At 46.0% G+C, this 15,668-nt stretch overlaps 1 protein-coding gene across 1 annotated transcript; it reads right to left on the bottom strand.

The window, feature by feature from the left end:
* Positions 1–12,361: 12,361 nt before the first annotated feature.
* Positions 12,362–15,386, bottom strand: LOC124252490 (CD209 antigen-like protein E). The gene is made up of 8 exons (XM_046686065.1): positions 15,269–15,386; positions 15,090–15,161; positions 14,873–14,959; positions 14,508–14,570; positions 14,141–14,218; positions 13,728–13,879; positions 13,136–13,248; positions 12,362–12,744 (listed from the first exon to the last, which is right to left on the bottom strand). The coding sequence occupies exons 1-8, from the start codon at positions 15,288–15,290 to the stop codon at positions 12,603–12,605; spliced, it is 729 nt and encodes a 242-aa protein (XP_046542021.1). The 5' UTR covers positions 15,291–15,386; the 3' UTR covers positions 12,362–12,602.
* Positions 15,387–15,668: the final 282 nt, after the last annotated feature.

The following is a 15,668-nucleotide window of genomic DNA, read 5'->3' as shown; positions in this document are numbered from 1 at the left end:
CATCCTGCATATTTTGCAAGTTGCTAAGAGAGTAGATCTTCAAAGTTCTCACCACAAGAAAAAAAATGTATAACTATCTGAGACAATAGACTTTAATGCAACTTATCATAGTGATCGTTTTGCAATATATGCATACATCGAATCATTACGTTGTACCCCTGAAACTGATACAAGGTTGTGTGTCAATTCTCTCTCAATAACACTGGAAAAAATTTTAATAACAATAAATAAATAGCCCCGTGTGGTGAGTGCCTACCATATCAAGCCATACAATGTAGAGTCTTGAGCGGACATTCATAGTGAACATTCCTGAACATTCGTAAACCTAGGTGTGAGATCACTTATATGCATGTATGAACACCTGTGTGAACAGGTGGACGCACCTGGGAACACAGACAGAAGCACAGGTGAGCCGTGCCCTTTTGTTGGCAAGGCTGGTGGTGAGACTATGAGAACTTCCTGCAAAGGAGACAGGGAGTTCTGGCTGGCCTGGCACTGACAGGGGTCCTCCCTGACCCCCGCAACATCCTCACCCTCTCCCAGGCCTTCCTGTGGGCGTTGAAGAAGGGCAAGGCCTGTTGGATTGGATGCAGTGGCTTCAGAGGGGAGAAGTGGGAGAGACTAAACCTGATACTGCTCCAGTCCAGGTCCCCAGGGAAGGATGGCACTCTTACTTGGGACCTGTAGCCATCAAATCTGGGGCTCATTAGAATCCCCTGGGACTCATTATTTTTTTATTGGGATATAAAGCATACAGCTCAGTGGTTTTCAATATATTCACAAGGATGTGCAACCATCCCTGCCATCTAATTCCAGAACATTTTTGTCGTGCCAAAAATAACCCACTAGAGTTACCCCTCATTCCGTCTCCTTCCAGCCCCCGGCAACCACCATTCTTTCTGTCTCTGTAGATCTGCCCATTCTAGACATTTCATGTTAATGGAATCAGACACTATGTGGCCTTTCGTGTCTGGCATCTTTCACTTAGCATAACGTTTTCAAGGCTCCCCCGTGTCGTGGCATGTGTCAGAACCTCATTCTTTTCTTATGGCTGAATAATATTCCAACGTATGGATGGCCCACATTTTATTTATCTGCTCATCAGTTGATGGACACTTGGGTTATTTCCACTTTAAGGCCTATTAGAAATCATGTTGCTATGACTATTCTTGTCCAAATTTTTTGTGTGGATGTAAGTTTTCATTTCCCTTGGGCATATACCTAGGAGTGGAATTGCTGGATCCTATGAACTCTATGTTTAACGTTTTGAGGACGCGCCAAACTGTTTCCCAGAGTAGCGGCACCATTTTGCAGTCCCACCAGCTATGCGGGAGGGTTTCAATGTCTCCACGTCTTCGCCGACACTTGTTATTATCTTTTTTTTTTTTATTTTTTTATTTTTTCCTTTTTCTCCCCAAAGCCCCCCGGTACATAGTTGTGTATTCTTCGTTGTGGGTTCCTCTAGTTGTGGCATGTGGGACGCTGCCTCAGCGTGGTCTGACGAGTAGTGCCATGTCCGCGCCCAGGATTCGAACCGATGAAACACTGGGCCGCCTGCAGCGGAGCGCGCGAACTTAACCACTCGGCCACGGGGCCAGCCCCAGTTATTATCTTTTTTATTCTAGCCACCCAGGTGGGTGTGAAGCGCTATCTCACTGTGGTTTTGATTTGCATTTCCCTTGGGGGCACGTATTAAAAATGCAGATTCCTAACCCACTCCCAAGAGAGTCCAATTCAGGGAGTCTGGGATGAGACCCAAGAAAACTAGGAGGAGTCCTTTCTTTTCTGATAACTAGCTTTAATTTCTGATTCAAGCCCCTGTTTCCTCCTGGTGGCACAGCATTTCATCACAACTGAGCAAATATTCAACCCACAACATGGGATGAAGCTGAGAATGTGGAAGGAGAGATGATGGGCGTGAGGGGCTCAGCATCACTGAGCTGCGAAGGCTTGTGGTAAAACTGGACTTACTGTTACTGGAGCCAGCGAATCACGTGTTCACTTGTTCACACCTGTTCATGTTGTTTTTCTGTTACTTACGACTAGACACATCCTGACTAACACACATTCTCACAGCGGAAGGGGACGAGGCCAGTTGTGAGCCCTACATGAAGATAATTTAAAATCTTGCTTTTAGAAACAGAGTGAGGGGCCGGCCTGGTGGTGTAGTAGTGGTTAAGTTTGCTCACCCTGGTTTAGCAGCCCAGGGTTTGCTGGTTCGGATCCTGGGCATGGACCTATGCACTACTCATCAAGCCGCCGTGCTGTGGTGGCATCTCACACGGAAGAGCTAGGATATACGACTATGTGCTGGGGCTTTGGGGAGAAAAAGAAAAAGAGGAAGATGGGCAACAGATGTTAGCTCAGGGCCAATCTTCCTCAGCAAAAAGCATACCTTTAAAAAAAATCAACGTAGTAATATTTTTTTTAAAAAAAAGAAAAGAAAAGAAATGGAGTGAGAGGCACGTGTCTTAGTCAGCTCGGGCTGCAACAAAAAAACAACACAGACTGGGTGACTTAAGCAATAGAGGTTTATTTCCCACAGTTCTGGAGGCTGGGAGTCCAAGATCAAGGTGCCAGCAGATTCGGTTCCTGCTGAGGGCTCTCTTCCTGACTTGCAGACGGCCGCCATCTCAGTGCCGTCATATGGCAGAGAGAGAGAGAGAAACTCTCTGGTGTCTCTTCTTCATCTTTTTTTTTTTTTTTAAAGACTGGCACCTGAGCTAACAACTGTTGCCAATCTTCTTTCTTCTTCTTCTTCTTCTTCTTCTTCTTCTTCTTCTTCTTCTTCTCCCCAAATTCTCCCATACATAGTTGCATATTTTAGTTGTGGGTCCTTCTAGTTGTGGCATGTGGGATGCCCCCTCAGCATGGCCTGATGAGCAGTGCCATGTCCGCACCCAGGATCCGAACCAGCAAAACTCTGGGCCGCCAGTTCAAGAACTTAACCACTCACCATGGGGCCAGCCCCCTCCTCTTCTTATAAAGGCACTAACCCCATCATGGGGCCCCACCCTCATGACCTACCTCATCAAAACCTAATTACCTCCCAAAGGCCCCACCTCCAAATACCATCACGTTAGGGGTGGGGGCCTCAAGATATGAATTTGGGGCGGGACACAAACATTCAGTCCATAACAGCATGTTAATGACAGCCATGGGGTGCTTTAGTTGGAAATAAATAGTGAAGCCCTTTAAACTGGTCCTTTTGCCTGTGGGGTTCTAGAAATTTCCATCTGATGTCAACAAGAAAGGATGGAGGTGGGATTGCTCTACAGAAGGAGGAGCTTCCCAAGTAACAAGTCAGCAGATGATGGCCAAGATTGATCTTTCAAGAAGAGTCTTATGGACCAACGGCTGAGAAGCACAGCCTTGGCTAGAGGTCACCCATGGAGCATGAAGGTGGGCAAGGGGGTGACCTGCCTGTCTTTCCACATTCGTCAGGAACCTGTCATTTTGAGGATGTTGAGTGATGGATTTGTCAACCCAAATAACCAGTAACTAATCTATACATAAGAGAGAGATTCAATGAGCTAACATGAGGACTAGCCCAGAAGCGCTCCCTTCCCCCAGGGAATAAGCTTTCCGGGGAAGTATGGCTTACAGCATGGTCCTACACCATTTCAGAACAAAGAACACAACTCAAGAAGGACAGGAATACCATTTTTTTTCTCAAAGTCACAAGGAGATGTTTTGCCACGATTCGGCACACACACAGCAGGTCAGCTTGACCTCGGTTCTCTGGGAAGAAAAGCTTATCTTCAAAGAAGTACTGGGATGGGAGTCAGAGGAAGGGAGACGTTCACCCCTATCTTTAAAAGAGCACATTCTCTGCTTTGGGAAAAGGTTTGAAGCAGATGCACAAGGCATGTGTGGTGTGCCATGAGTCCGGCTGCTCTGGAAAGAACGAATTTTAAGCTGAATCCGATTTAAACCAGAATGGCTTCCCTGTGTACCTCAGGGTATGTGAAAACTTGTGAATATGTGAAATATGTGAAACTTATTATTATTTTCATGAGATTCAACTTTCTCATAGGTCCAAATGGTCTGACCAGGACAGAGGCGTTTTAGTGAAATAGTAACTTCTTTTTAATTGTTGTAAAATACACATAACACAAAATTTACCATTTTTACAATTTTACTTATTGTTTTAAACATTTGTTTCTCTCTCTTTTTTTTTTAAAGATTGGCACCTAATCTCACATCTGTTGCCAATCTTTTTTTGTTTTCTTTTTCTTCTTCTTCTCCCCAAAGCCCCCAGGACATAGTTGTGTATTCTAGTTGTGAGTGCCTCTGGTTGTGCTGTGTGGGATGCTCCCTCAGCATGACCTGACAAGCAGTGCCATGTCCGCACCCAGGATCTGAACCGGATCGGAACCTTGGGCCTCCGAAGTGGAGCATGCAAACTTAACCACTCAGCCATGGGGCTGGCCTCCCATTTTTACCGTTTTAAAGTAAACCATTCAGGGGCTGGCCTGGTGGCACAGCAGTTAACTGTGCTTGTTCCACTTTGGTGGCCTGGGGTTCACCGGCTTGGATCCCAGGCTCGGACATGGCACCACTTGTCAAGCCATGCTGTGGTAGGCATCCCACATAAAATGGAGGAAGATGGGCTCGATGTTAGCTCAAGGCCAATCTTCCTCAGCAAAAAGAGGAGGATTGGCAGCACATGTTAGCTCAGGGTTAATCTTCCTCAAAAAATAAAAAATAAAGTGAACCATTCAGTAGAATTAAGTACATTCACAATGTGGCACAATCATCACCACTATCTACTTTCAGAATCTTTTCGTCACCCCAAGAGGAACCAGGACCCATCAGCAGTCACCTCCCCATTCCCCCTCCCCCAGCCCCACCCCCTGGCAACCACTAATCTACTTTCTGCCTCTATAGATTTGCCTGTTTTGGACATTTTGTATACATGGAATCATACAATACATGACTTTTTGCACCTGGCTTCTTTCACCGAACATCATGTTTTCAAAGTCCACCTATGTTGTAAGCGGTTGTTAGAACTCCATTCCTTTCCTTATGGCCGAATAATATTCCATTGTGTAGATACGTCATATTTTGTTTATCCATTCGTCAGTTGACGAGCATTTGGGTTGTTTCTTCCTTTTGACTGTTGCCGATAGTGCTGAAATGTTAACTTTTCCTTAACCCTTATTTGATACTCTGTGTGTCTAATAATACCGGTTGTGTTTACTGCTGTCATAATCTCTGTCGTCAACATCTCACCCTCCACTGTAGACCCCTGTTTGGTTGCGGTCAATTTTCAGGCTGGCAAACAAAGTCGGGAGGCCCCTATAAGCGTAGAAAAATACTACCAATGCTACTCATGCCTTTGGGTGCTTTAACATTATCTATTTGTATCAAAACAGCTATGACGAACCTCAGTGTCCCACGATGGTGAGATCTACCCGTCTGCCAAATGTTTACTCCCCAAACAATACAGAACAAAAGAGGAGAAAGGGGAGTGACACAAAACCATGTCATCGGCGTAACAGGAAGACAGAGATTGCCAAGATTTAGAAGAACTATGAGGAAAAGAGAAAAATCATGGAACCGCAGTGTGAGATGCCTCATCCTTCTGCTCCATCCCTGCCCCAGGGGTTATGGAGAAAGTCTGCGGGAAATGCAGAAGAGGGAAGTGATGAGAGAATCTCACATTGATCTAGAACCAGCTCCAGAGAGACGGAGCAAACTGCAAGTCTGAAAATGCTACAACGTCAGAGCAGATAGAGAGTCAACTCTAGGAAAGCAATGAGTTCTTCAAAATGCAGAGCTTCCAGGGAGAGTAAAAGCAAAAAGAGAAAGGAGATCTTCGACAATTGGGTGGTGACGAGAAATAGAAGCAGAAGGGGAAATTTAGGGCCCTTCAAGACAAAATTGGCGGTCTCTCGCCACTTACTCCCTCCACCAACCAAACAAAAAATCCGCTACATTAAGTTGGTTTTGCTATAGTGACAAAAGAGGGGGCCATTGAGCTATGTATCATAAAACATGTCCCCAAGTGAAAAATGAACCAAAGGGGCATAGGAAATCCAGAGAGAGTAATTGCAAAAACTCAGGAAATGAAAATCCACACAAACCAACTGGGGGAAAACGTCCCCCAGAAAGAAATCAAGAAGTAGAAGAGGGGCCAGCCAGTGGTTGAGTGGTTAAGTTTGTTCCCTCTACTTTGGTGGCCCAGGGTTTCACCGGTCCGGATCCTGGGTGCGGGTATATCACCGCTCATCAAGCCATTCTTCGGCCTCCTCCCACATAGAGGAACTAGAAGGACCTACAGCTAGAACATACAACTATGTGCCGAGGGGCTTTGGGCAGAAGGGAAAAAAAGATTGGCAACAGATGTTAGCTCAGGGCCAATCTTTAAAAAAAAAAAAAAAAGAAGTAGAAGAAAATTGTAAGTCAATGCTCCAAACAGAATTAAATATAGTCAAGCAAGCATTTGAGGACATGGAAAATCACCTTACAGCAAAAATTCAAAAACTAAAGAGCTAAGTACTGACATGGGCAGAAAATAAAAACAGGGATAAGGGAAGAGAAGCAACTCAGGAAAGAAATGGAAGAAAAAGACAAAATGGTCTCAGAGATGCAGAGTAAATTATAAGGTACCAAAGAGAGAATAGACTCAAATGAAAGCTTAATAAAGGGCATTGGAGAAAAGCAGAAAAAAAACCCAAAGAGAATGACAATGACACTAAAAAAGAAGTAAAAAGGGATGAGGGAGAAATTGATTAAAATGGAATTTCAGGCACTGAAGGAGTAATAAGTGTATTGTTGGAGTTTCTGAAGAAGGAAAAAAACAACCAACCAGAGTTAATATTTGAAACCATATTCAAAATTTTTTCTAGAAATAGAAAATCATCTGAATTTACGTACTGAAAGGACTCACCAGGTACCTAGGAAAACTAACCCAGAGTGGCCAACTCTGAGGCATAGTCTAGTAAAGCAATTCAGTTTCAAAGATTCAAATCAAATCCTCAAGCCCTTCAAATCAAATAATTTACAAAGTCAAAAGAATTAGGCCAGTGTCAGACTCTTCAAAGCTAACATTCAAAGCAAGACAACAAAGGAGTAGCATTTTTTAAAAAACTCAAAGGGCCAGCCCCGGTGGCCTAGTGGTTAAGTTTGGTGCCCTCTGCCGCTCCAGCATCCTGGATTTCATGGACCTTCACCACTCGTCTATCAGTGGCCATGCTGTGGCGGTGGCTCACATACAAAATAGAGGAAGATTGGCAATGGATGTTAGCTCCAGGCCAATCTTCCTCAGGAAAAAAAAACTTGGTAAACAAAAGTGTGAACCAAGGATTTGATATGCAGCCCAGCTGTCCTTCAAATATGTACAAGAAGTTGCTCCATAACGGAAATTGTTCCATAGCGGAACTCCGTAGCCATTTGTCTTTCTTGAAGAATCTTTGAGAGGATGTACGTCATTCAACAATAGGATGATGGTTTCTCCGAGAGGCACGAATTAGAAATTCTGAAACTACTTCCTGTGTATTCTAGGATTGAATAATTAGCAAATATATTGTGGGTAACGAAAGCCAGGGTTTTCACTGTTGGAGAAAGAAGTTAGAAATACAGAAAGGCAAAAGGCTGGAAGGAGCTCTGTAGGGTTGGACTGGAAGTGGAGGTATCATTATGAACTCACGGTTTTTAATATACGTGTACAGATAAGTAGATACAGAAATGAATATAGAAGTGTATGTGTACATACATGGGTTAGAATACATGCATAATTTTCCTAGCTCTGCCTCCTGAGAAGATGGAGAGCGATGGACATTCCAATATCAAAAGCACACCTAAACCTCAATGAGATATCACCTCACACCCACTAAGATAGCTATCATCAAAAAAATGAAAATAACCAGTGTTGGCAAGGATGTGGAGAAGCTGGAACCCTCATGCATTACCAGAAGGAATAGAAAAGGGTGCTGCCAGTCTGGAAAATGGTTTGACAGTTCCTCAAAACATTAGGCATAGGGTTACTATATAACCCAGCAATTCTACTCCTATGTATCCACCCACAAGATTTGAAAGCACGGACTCAAACAGATGCTTGTGCACCCATGTCACAGAGGCATGATTCACGATACCAGAAGGTGGAAACAACCCAAGTGTCCATCAACAGACGAATGGATAAATGCAATGTAGTCTATACATACAATGGGATATTATTCAGCTATAAAAGGGAAGGATATTCTGATACATGCTAAAACGTCGGTGAACCTTGAAAACATTATGCTAAGTGAAAGAGGCCAGACACAAAAGGACAAATATTGTGTGATTAGATGAGGTCCCTATAATAGGCAAATTCACAGATGCAGAAAGTAGGATGGTGGTGCCAGGGCTGGGAAAGGGGAATGGGGAGTCAGTGTTTAATGGGGACAGAGCTTCTGTTTGGGAAGATGAAGAAGTTTTGTAGATGGGTGATGGGGATGGTTGCACAACATTGTGAATGTGCTTAATGCCACTGAATTGTACATTTTAAAATGGCAAGACAAAACCAGAAAGTAACTAGACCACAAATCTTGGTTTCTAAGTACCATTCTCTAATGAAAGGAACCAGAGCTCGTGGGAGAAATGGTTGACTCCAGGACTGAGGCAGGAAAAATGGGGCTGGACCATTTTTGGTGGGGCATGTTAGCAGGACGTGAGAGTCAACGTGAAGGAATTCTGAATGGCCAAAGCTGGAACAATTTGGTCAAGAAACTAAATAATGATTGGAATACAACCCATGGAATAAAATAAACATCCTTGAGTAAAAACTGATCGAAATAAGTAAGTGAATATATAAATAAATAGAAGAGAAGGGACACTCTTCCTTGCAGAAGAATTCCGATTAATAAATGTACAATAATTGAGGACAATAGAAAATTATCATTAACAAAAACCACAATAATAATTGTCACAGGCAGGATCACATTTGTGGATGCCAAAATTAGTGGATGAAAGTTTGATGAGAAACGGAATATTTTCTAAGTCTCAAAGTATCTCATCACAAGATAGTTATTCATTACTAAGGGGAAAAGATTAGCTTTACAATGGAGTAACCTGGCAGGCACCACCTTAACCAAGTAATTGTGATTATCATCACCAACAAGACATATAGACATCATGTAACTCTTGAGACGCGGCACTGGGAAGGACATAACATTGCTTCTGTGGTATTTTTGCCAAAAAGGATAACTTCAACCCAGTCATGAGAAAAAACACCAGATAAACTCAAATTGAGGGACAGTCTACCGAATAATTGACCAGTACTCATCAAAAATGTCAAGGACATAAATAGCAAGGAAAGATTGAGCTGTCGCAGATTGAAATAGACTAAGAAGATAGGACAACTAATTGTTATGCGGCATCCTGGACCAGAAAAAAGGACCAAATAAAATCTGTAGTTTACTCAATAATAGCGTGTCAGTGTGAACTTCCTGGTCTTGATAATTATACTGTGGTTAGTAAGACGTTAACTTGGGAGGAAGTTGGATGAAGACTATACAGAAAGTTTTGTACTATTTTCCCAATTTTTCTGTAAGTCTAAATTTCAAAGTGCAGAGTAAAATAAATCAATGCCTGCCAGTGCTTCTCTAACTCATAACTCGTATCTTACTCAACGCCAAGTTTCTATTTATTCTGTGCCTTAGCGGTTCCTCCATCAGGTGACCTCGAGCTGGGGACTCACGTGTAGTTAATTTGAAAGGTGACACTGGGAAGCATGAATAAGCCAGTGAGGAAGTGAGAAACGGAAGGGAAGGAAGCCAACGAGGAGTGTGTTAACAGACAAGTAATTTTGGTGGGCAACGGAATCTGAAGATTTTGCCTCAGAGTTGTCCTTCCAGAAGGGCAAGGAAGCTGGGGTATTTAACCATTAACTCTCATCGGTCATTGGGAAGGACTGGTCTGGGGAAGTGGGAGTCATTATTCTCTGGCATTCCTGGCTGCCTTGCACATGAGCAGAGAGGACTCCAATGGTCAGGAAAATTCTTCATGCAAAGTGTCTCAGATGCTGGTCGTTGGATGTGTGGGGCTGGTACGCCCAGAAATGATGCATGTATCAGGCAGTTTAGATAGTGTTGCACTGCAGGAACAAACAACCCCCGAATGGCTTCGAACAACAAAAGCTACTTCTTGCTCATATTACAGGTGCATAAATGGTGGGTTTCTGATGGTCCCAGTCCTGTGTGAGCCTGAAGTACTTTTCCTTCTAATCATTTTGAGTGGTTCTATCTTGGCCTCATATAATTTCTCTTCATGCATGTATCAACCAATACTCAGTCAAAGATTGAACGGGGACCCTCTGCAGAGCCTTAGAACTCTGTCGGTGTGATTCTCTCTCCTTAGAATTCCGTCCTGTGAATTCTAGCCTTTTTGGCCTGCCTGAGTTCCCAACTCTATCTCTTCAACCATCGAGAGCTCTGAGTTCTGCTTGGGTTTCCATTCACTGCGCTGCAACCTGGAAACTCTCTCCAGGCAGAAAGCTGGGGCAATTATAGGATTCACTGTTTATTTCTTCTTCTTCAAGGACCACCCAATTGCACTAATTTCTAGTATCTGAAAATCATTTTTTCATACATTTTGTCCAGTTTTTTTACTTGTTTCAAGCAGGAGGGTCAATCCACAGCCCATTGCTCCATTTTTCCTAGAAGTGATGATGGGGATATCTTAATCCCATATTTACAAAAGCAAGCTGATAAGTCATAATTGTAATAATTACCTGAGGAATTTTTATTGAGAAAAGGCTTTCCAGCGTTAACTGAATTTAGTCAATTGAATTCCTGGGTCATTTTTGTTTTAAATACAATTCAACAGCTTTCCTTTTTTTTTTTTTTTTTCCTTTTTATTTGACTGGAATTATTTTTAATGGTAAATTGTGCTAGCTTCAGAGAGTGAGTTGAGAAGAGTTCTCTCTCCTTTATACCCCGAGTGTGTGAATGTTAGCTGAGGTTCTGGAATTCCTTTGGGGACAAGTTAATAAGAATCTGCTATGCTGTGCCACAATAATTGCTGATGTCTCAAGAATTTAGCAGGACGTAGTCATGGCCAAGGCACGCTCTTGTCAAACTGTTGCAGACTGGCAAAGCTATCTTGGATCCAGGTTATTGCTATGGGTTCCAGGGTTGCCATGGGGAGAGAAGAGAATACAGAGAGGTGACTACTTGCTCTTAAATGTCCCAGTCTGGAAGTGACATGGTTGATCCAGTCGCAGCCCAATCACTCGCCAGGTTTGGTTCTGGCCTACCATTCAGAATGAGTCACCTGAACCCAGCATGACTTTGGTCCGGTTCCCCTAGAAACAGACCCGGAGATGAGGATTTCAATGCAAGAAGTTGATTTGTGGTGTCATCCTCAGAGAGCACAGGAGGGAAGTGGGAAAGTGACGCAGGGAAGGCAGGAAGCCACCAGAAAGAGTTGGTGTTATTGAACAGGTAGCTGCTGTGGGCTACCAGGGCTCAGTCCTGCTGGTGACCTCTGAAGGACGGTGTGGAACGTGCCTCAGGGTTGTCTAACTCAAGAGCAGAGAGAGTTAGGGTATTATCCCCCAACACCCACCGAGATGCATCTCATTCAGCACAATAAAAAATGCAACACCATGTGGTGGGCAGAATAATATCCCCTAAAGATGTCCATATGCCAGTGCCGAGAACCTGTGAATATGTCACGCTATGTGGAAAATCGGGAGTTAAGGTTGCAAATGGAAATAAGTTTCCTAGTCTGCTGACCTTAAAATAGCGAGAGCATATTGGATTATCCAGGTGGGCCTCAACGTAATCAGAAGGGTCCTTTCAACGCGGAAGAGAGAGGCAGAAGTCAGGGCCGCACAAAGTGCGAAAGAGAAATCAGTCATTGCTGGCTTTGAAGATGGAGCAAGAGAGCTGCCGGCAGAGGAAGACAGCTTGATTTCAGCCCAGTGAGACCCCTTCGGGCCTCCGACTTCCAGAACTCTGAGATACTAAGTTTGTGTTGGTTTAAGCCAGTAAATTGGTGGTAATTTGGTACGGGATTGATAGGAAATTAACACACATATATAGAAATAATGTTTTTAAAAAATTTATAGGAAGAAAATCATAAAACTTTACCGAAGGACATTTTTAAAATATCTGGATAAATAATTGGCTCATGAATGAATGAACACATAGATAGATGATAGACAGATGGATGGATACATACATATGTATCCATGTCTATTCCCAACCAAAAGTTACAAACCAGTTCAAAACTGTATCTGGAAAATAAAATACACTGTAGTAGAGGAAAACATATTGAAAGAAGACAATGTTCTAGCTTATATCAAACATATTATAAAACTATAGTCACTGAAACAGTGACAAAGAAATAGTAAGTGGGGTGGAACACACAATACAATGAATTACTTTATTAAGGGGATATTACGGGGCTCAGGTGAGGCTGAGACCATCAACAGAAGAGAAACCGTCTACAGCCTATGGAGGGATGGGCCTTCGAGGAGAACCTCAGAACCTCTCTCAGGGTCCTCCCGTCCTCAGTTAAGGGGGAGGAAAGAAAAGGGGGCGGAGCCAGAGAGCAGCCAGCAAAGCGCATGCGCAGTTGCCCGGTCTCTGGGCACCGGGGAACAGCAGTCGTCAGAATTCTGGGCAGGGGACCGAGGGCTTCTCGCAGATAAAGAAGTTCTCTCTGTTACATCTGTCATCATTCCAGCCATCACTGTAGAAGTCCACGCAGTCCTCATCTCCGTGGTTGTTGGGTTCTCCTTCTTTCCAGAAGCTGCGACCACCATGGGAGCTATGAGTCCCCTTCTCCAGCCAGAGCCCACCCTCCAGGCCCGCCCTTGAAGGATCTGACCCCTGGCCTTTGGCAGCAAAATTCCAAGTACCAAAGGGACGTGGGGAATTCAGAGGCGGGGTTTCCAAAACGTGGATTCAGACACCACCTCCCTGAGAATCAACTCTGGCGGAGTAAAATTGCAGATTCCTGCTCTGTACCCAGACTTGTAGACTCAGAACCCTGCCCTTCCCCCGGGGTGGAGCCGGGACTCTGCATCTCTACCGAGCTCCTCAGATGGTGCCTTCCAATCCCAGAGTCCTAGCACCCCTGGTTTGGCATGTGGGTCTTTTCCCTGCCCACCCCCCTGGGGCCATTGACTTTGCGAGGTCACCTGAGATTGACAGGGGTGTTGTCCACCCATAGCCAGGAACCCTCGTTGTGGTGGTCGCTGAGGCCGATCCAGGCGGGCCTATTATTTCTGGTATCCCAAAACTTCAGAAATTGCTGAAGGTGGCGGGGGGGCGGGGGTGTATCAGGAAGAAGACTTTTGAATGCCACCCCGTCTACCCACATTCCCGTAGTCCCCTGCCTCCCTCGGAAGTTCTTTCTGCAGTCCAGCCTAAAGCCCCGACTCAAGTTGTGTGTGTTCACACATGCATGTATGCTGTGAATGTGTGTTAATGTGCATCCACGTGTGGAAATGTGTCAACTTGTATCTCAGATCACATATGTGCTGGCGAGAGACTATGTATGATCTCAAGGGTACCCTGAGTTCTCCTCCTGTCCATCCATGGGCTCCTCTCATGTGATCTTCCCAAGTCCATTATTGCTCCTCCTCCGGGAAGCCTTCCCTGACTGCATCTTCCCTGGCCCCAGCTTGCCCACCGGACCTCCATCTCTCAGAGGGCAGAGGAGGGTGGCAAAAGGCTTTTTGTTGCCCAGCCGCATGGCCCAGCCTCCGACAGAAACCTTGCTCAGCCCACCTGCTCCTCAGCACTGTCGATGATCACCAGCTGAGCCTTGATGTCCTGACAGGCGGAGACGGAAGCTTTCCAGGTGTTCTGGGTCTGGGAGAAGAAGTAGCAGCTTCCTTGGAAGAATCCCCAATTCCAGGGGCAGGGTCGGCACAGGCCAGCTGGGGAGGAGAGGTGGGGTTGGGACAGACAGCTGCTCGGCTCCCAAATCGCCTGCACCTGCATCTGATCTTGGGAGCCCAGGGCCCAGGCGCCCTATTCAGCTGTCAGCTCAGTCCCCAAGAAACCCGTGAGAAAGATCCCGGCTCTGCCCAGCCCTCCTCAGACCAGCAGCCATAGAAGGTGGGTCCCCAGCCCTCTGGGGCGGGGCTGGGGGGAAGGGACCTCGCAGCTCCTTCCCGACCTTGGTGTGAGACCCTTACTCAGGGTGGCATTCATCCTGGTCAGCTGCTCACGGATCTCCTCCAGTTCTGACTGTATCCGCTCCGGAGAAACAGCCACTAGAAGAAGAGGGTTTCAAGGATTAAGCACCTACTGTGTGCTTGGTGTAGAGAGGGCCCCAGGAGAACATTGTCCATGGATGTCACAGTGACCCTGAGAGCCCATTTGACAGGTGAGGAAACTGACAGTCCCTTAGAGAGCGACTTGACCAACGTTACCTCACGCAGGGGTCCAGTCTCCTCCTCCCGCTCCTGCCCTCCCTCCCTCACCCCCGTGGCGGGGGTTCGTCCAAGGTCAGGCAGCCTCGGAGCCCTGTCCCACTCTGGATCCTGGCATCCAGTGCCTCACCCGGGGGCTCGTTCTCCTGATGGTCCCACGCTCCTCTCTGCATGGATTGATGGATCTTGGAGACTATAAGAAAGCAGAGAATTCTCCTTTATGAACACCAACTGTGTGCCTGACCCTGTGCAGGTCCAGTTTCAAGGTCTCCGAGAGCCTAAGCCCCCCAGTAGAGGAAGGGGAGCTGCATTTCACAGATGAGGAAATGGGCTCAGAGAGGAATAGGAACCAGCCCATGGTCACACAGGAGGTGATGAGGAGCCCAAACGCCCCAGCACTAATGAGTCTGGGGACTGTGGAAAAGGGCAAAGACCATCCCAGAGGGAAAATCCAAAGAGATCCAGGGTTCCCCAAACCCCCAACCCCTGAGTCACCTTGAATCAGGATGGTTATCAGGAGCAGGAAGAGGCCCAAAGAAAGGAGAAGCGGCAGCAGAAGCAGAGGGAGCCTGGTGCGGCATCCTGCAGAACCGGCAGATGGGCAGAGCTGGAGGCTCAGGGACAGACCCGGCCCCGCCCTGCCCACACTGGAGGGGACCTCCCAGCCACCCCCTTCCCCAGGTGCCTGCTCCTGAGCCACCCACCCCAGTACCTGGTGAGCCCCTTGAGCTCCACAGTTGTCTAGGCTCTTTCTCAGTCAATTTCTGGTTCTCATATGTCTCCTCTGAATAGGACAGAACAGCCCTGCTCTCAGGACCAGATCCCAACTCCCCCAGAACCCTGGAGCCCTCCGCTCCCCACCATCACCCCAGAGTGGGGTCCCAGCCTCACCAAGGCCACACATCTCTGCCATCCTTCCTTCCTCTCTGCTCCTCTCTCTCCACCTCTTCTCTGCACTGTGGTTTTTATAACCCTATGTGTTGCCCTCTGCAGCCCCTCCTCAGATCTGTCTCCCCAAACCAGAAAGAAGAACAAAGAAACAGGATGGGGATGCCTCTTCCTGTCAGAAAAGTCGGGGGAGTGATGGAGTGCCTGACGTATCTAGGAGAGAGGTCATCTAGGGTGGAGACAGAAGCTGCACAGTCGACTCTGGTGCCAGAAGGCACCATTCCAACCCCTATCCAGTCCCGGGACCTCTGGCCTCGCCTTATCAGAGCCTCAGTTTCCTCAGCTGTGAAAAGGGACAATTACCCTGCTTCATACCGTTACTGTGAGGTTTAATACAGTGCAC

The sequence above is a fragment of the Equus quagga genome, chromosome 14 (genome assembly GCF_021613505.1).
Source record: "Equus quagga isolate Etosha38 chromosome 14, UCLA_HA_Equagga_1.0, whole genome shotgun sequence".
Classification (NCBI taxonomy): Eukaryota; Metazoa; Chordata; class Mammalia; order Perissodactyla; family Equidae; genus Equus; species Equus quagga.
Note: the sequence above shows the minus strand (reverse complement) of the source record. Positions and strands in the feature narration are given on the sequence as shown.

Coding starts and splice junctions, on each gene's coding strand:
- LOC124252490 (XM_046686065.1), bottom strand. CDS start 15,290: ATGGCAGAGATGTGTGGCCTTG. Junction 15,162..15,268: donor GGCAGAGATGTGTGGCCTTG/GTGAGGCTGGGA, acceptor TGTCCTATTCAG/AGGAGACATATGAGAACCAG. Junction 13,880..14,140: donor CAGGATGAATGCCACCCTGA/GTAAGGGTCTCA, acceptor TCTCCTCCCCAG/CTGGCCTGTGCCGACCCTGC.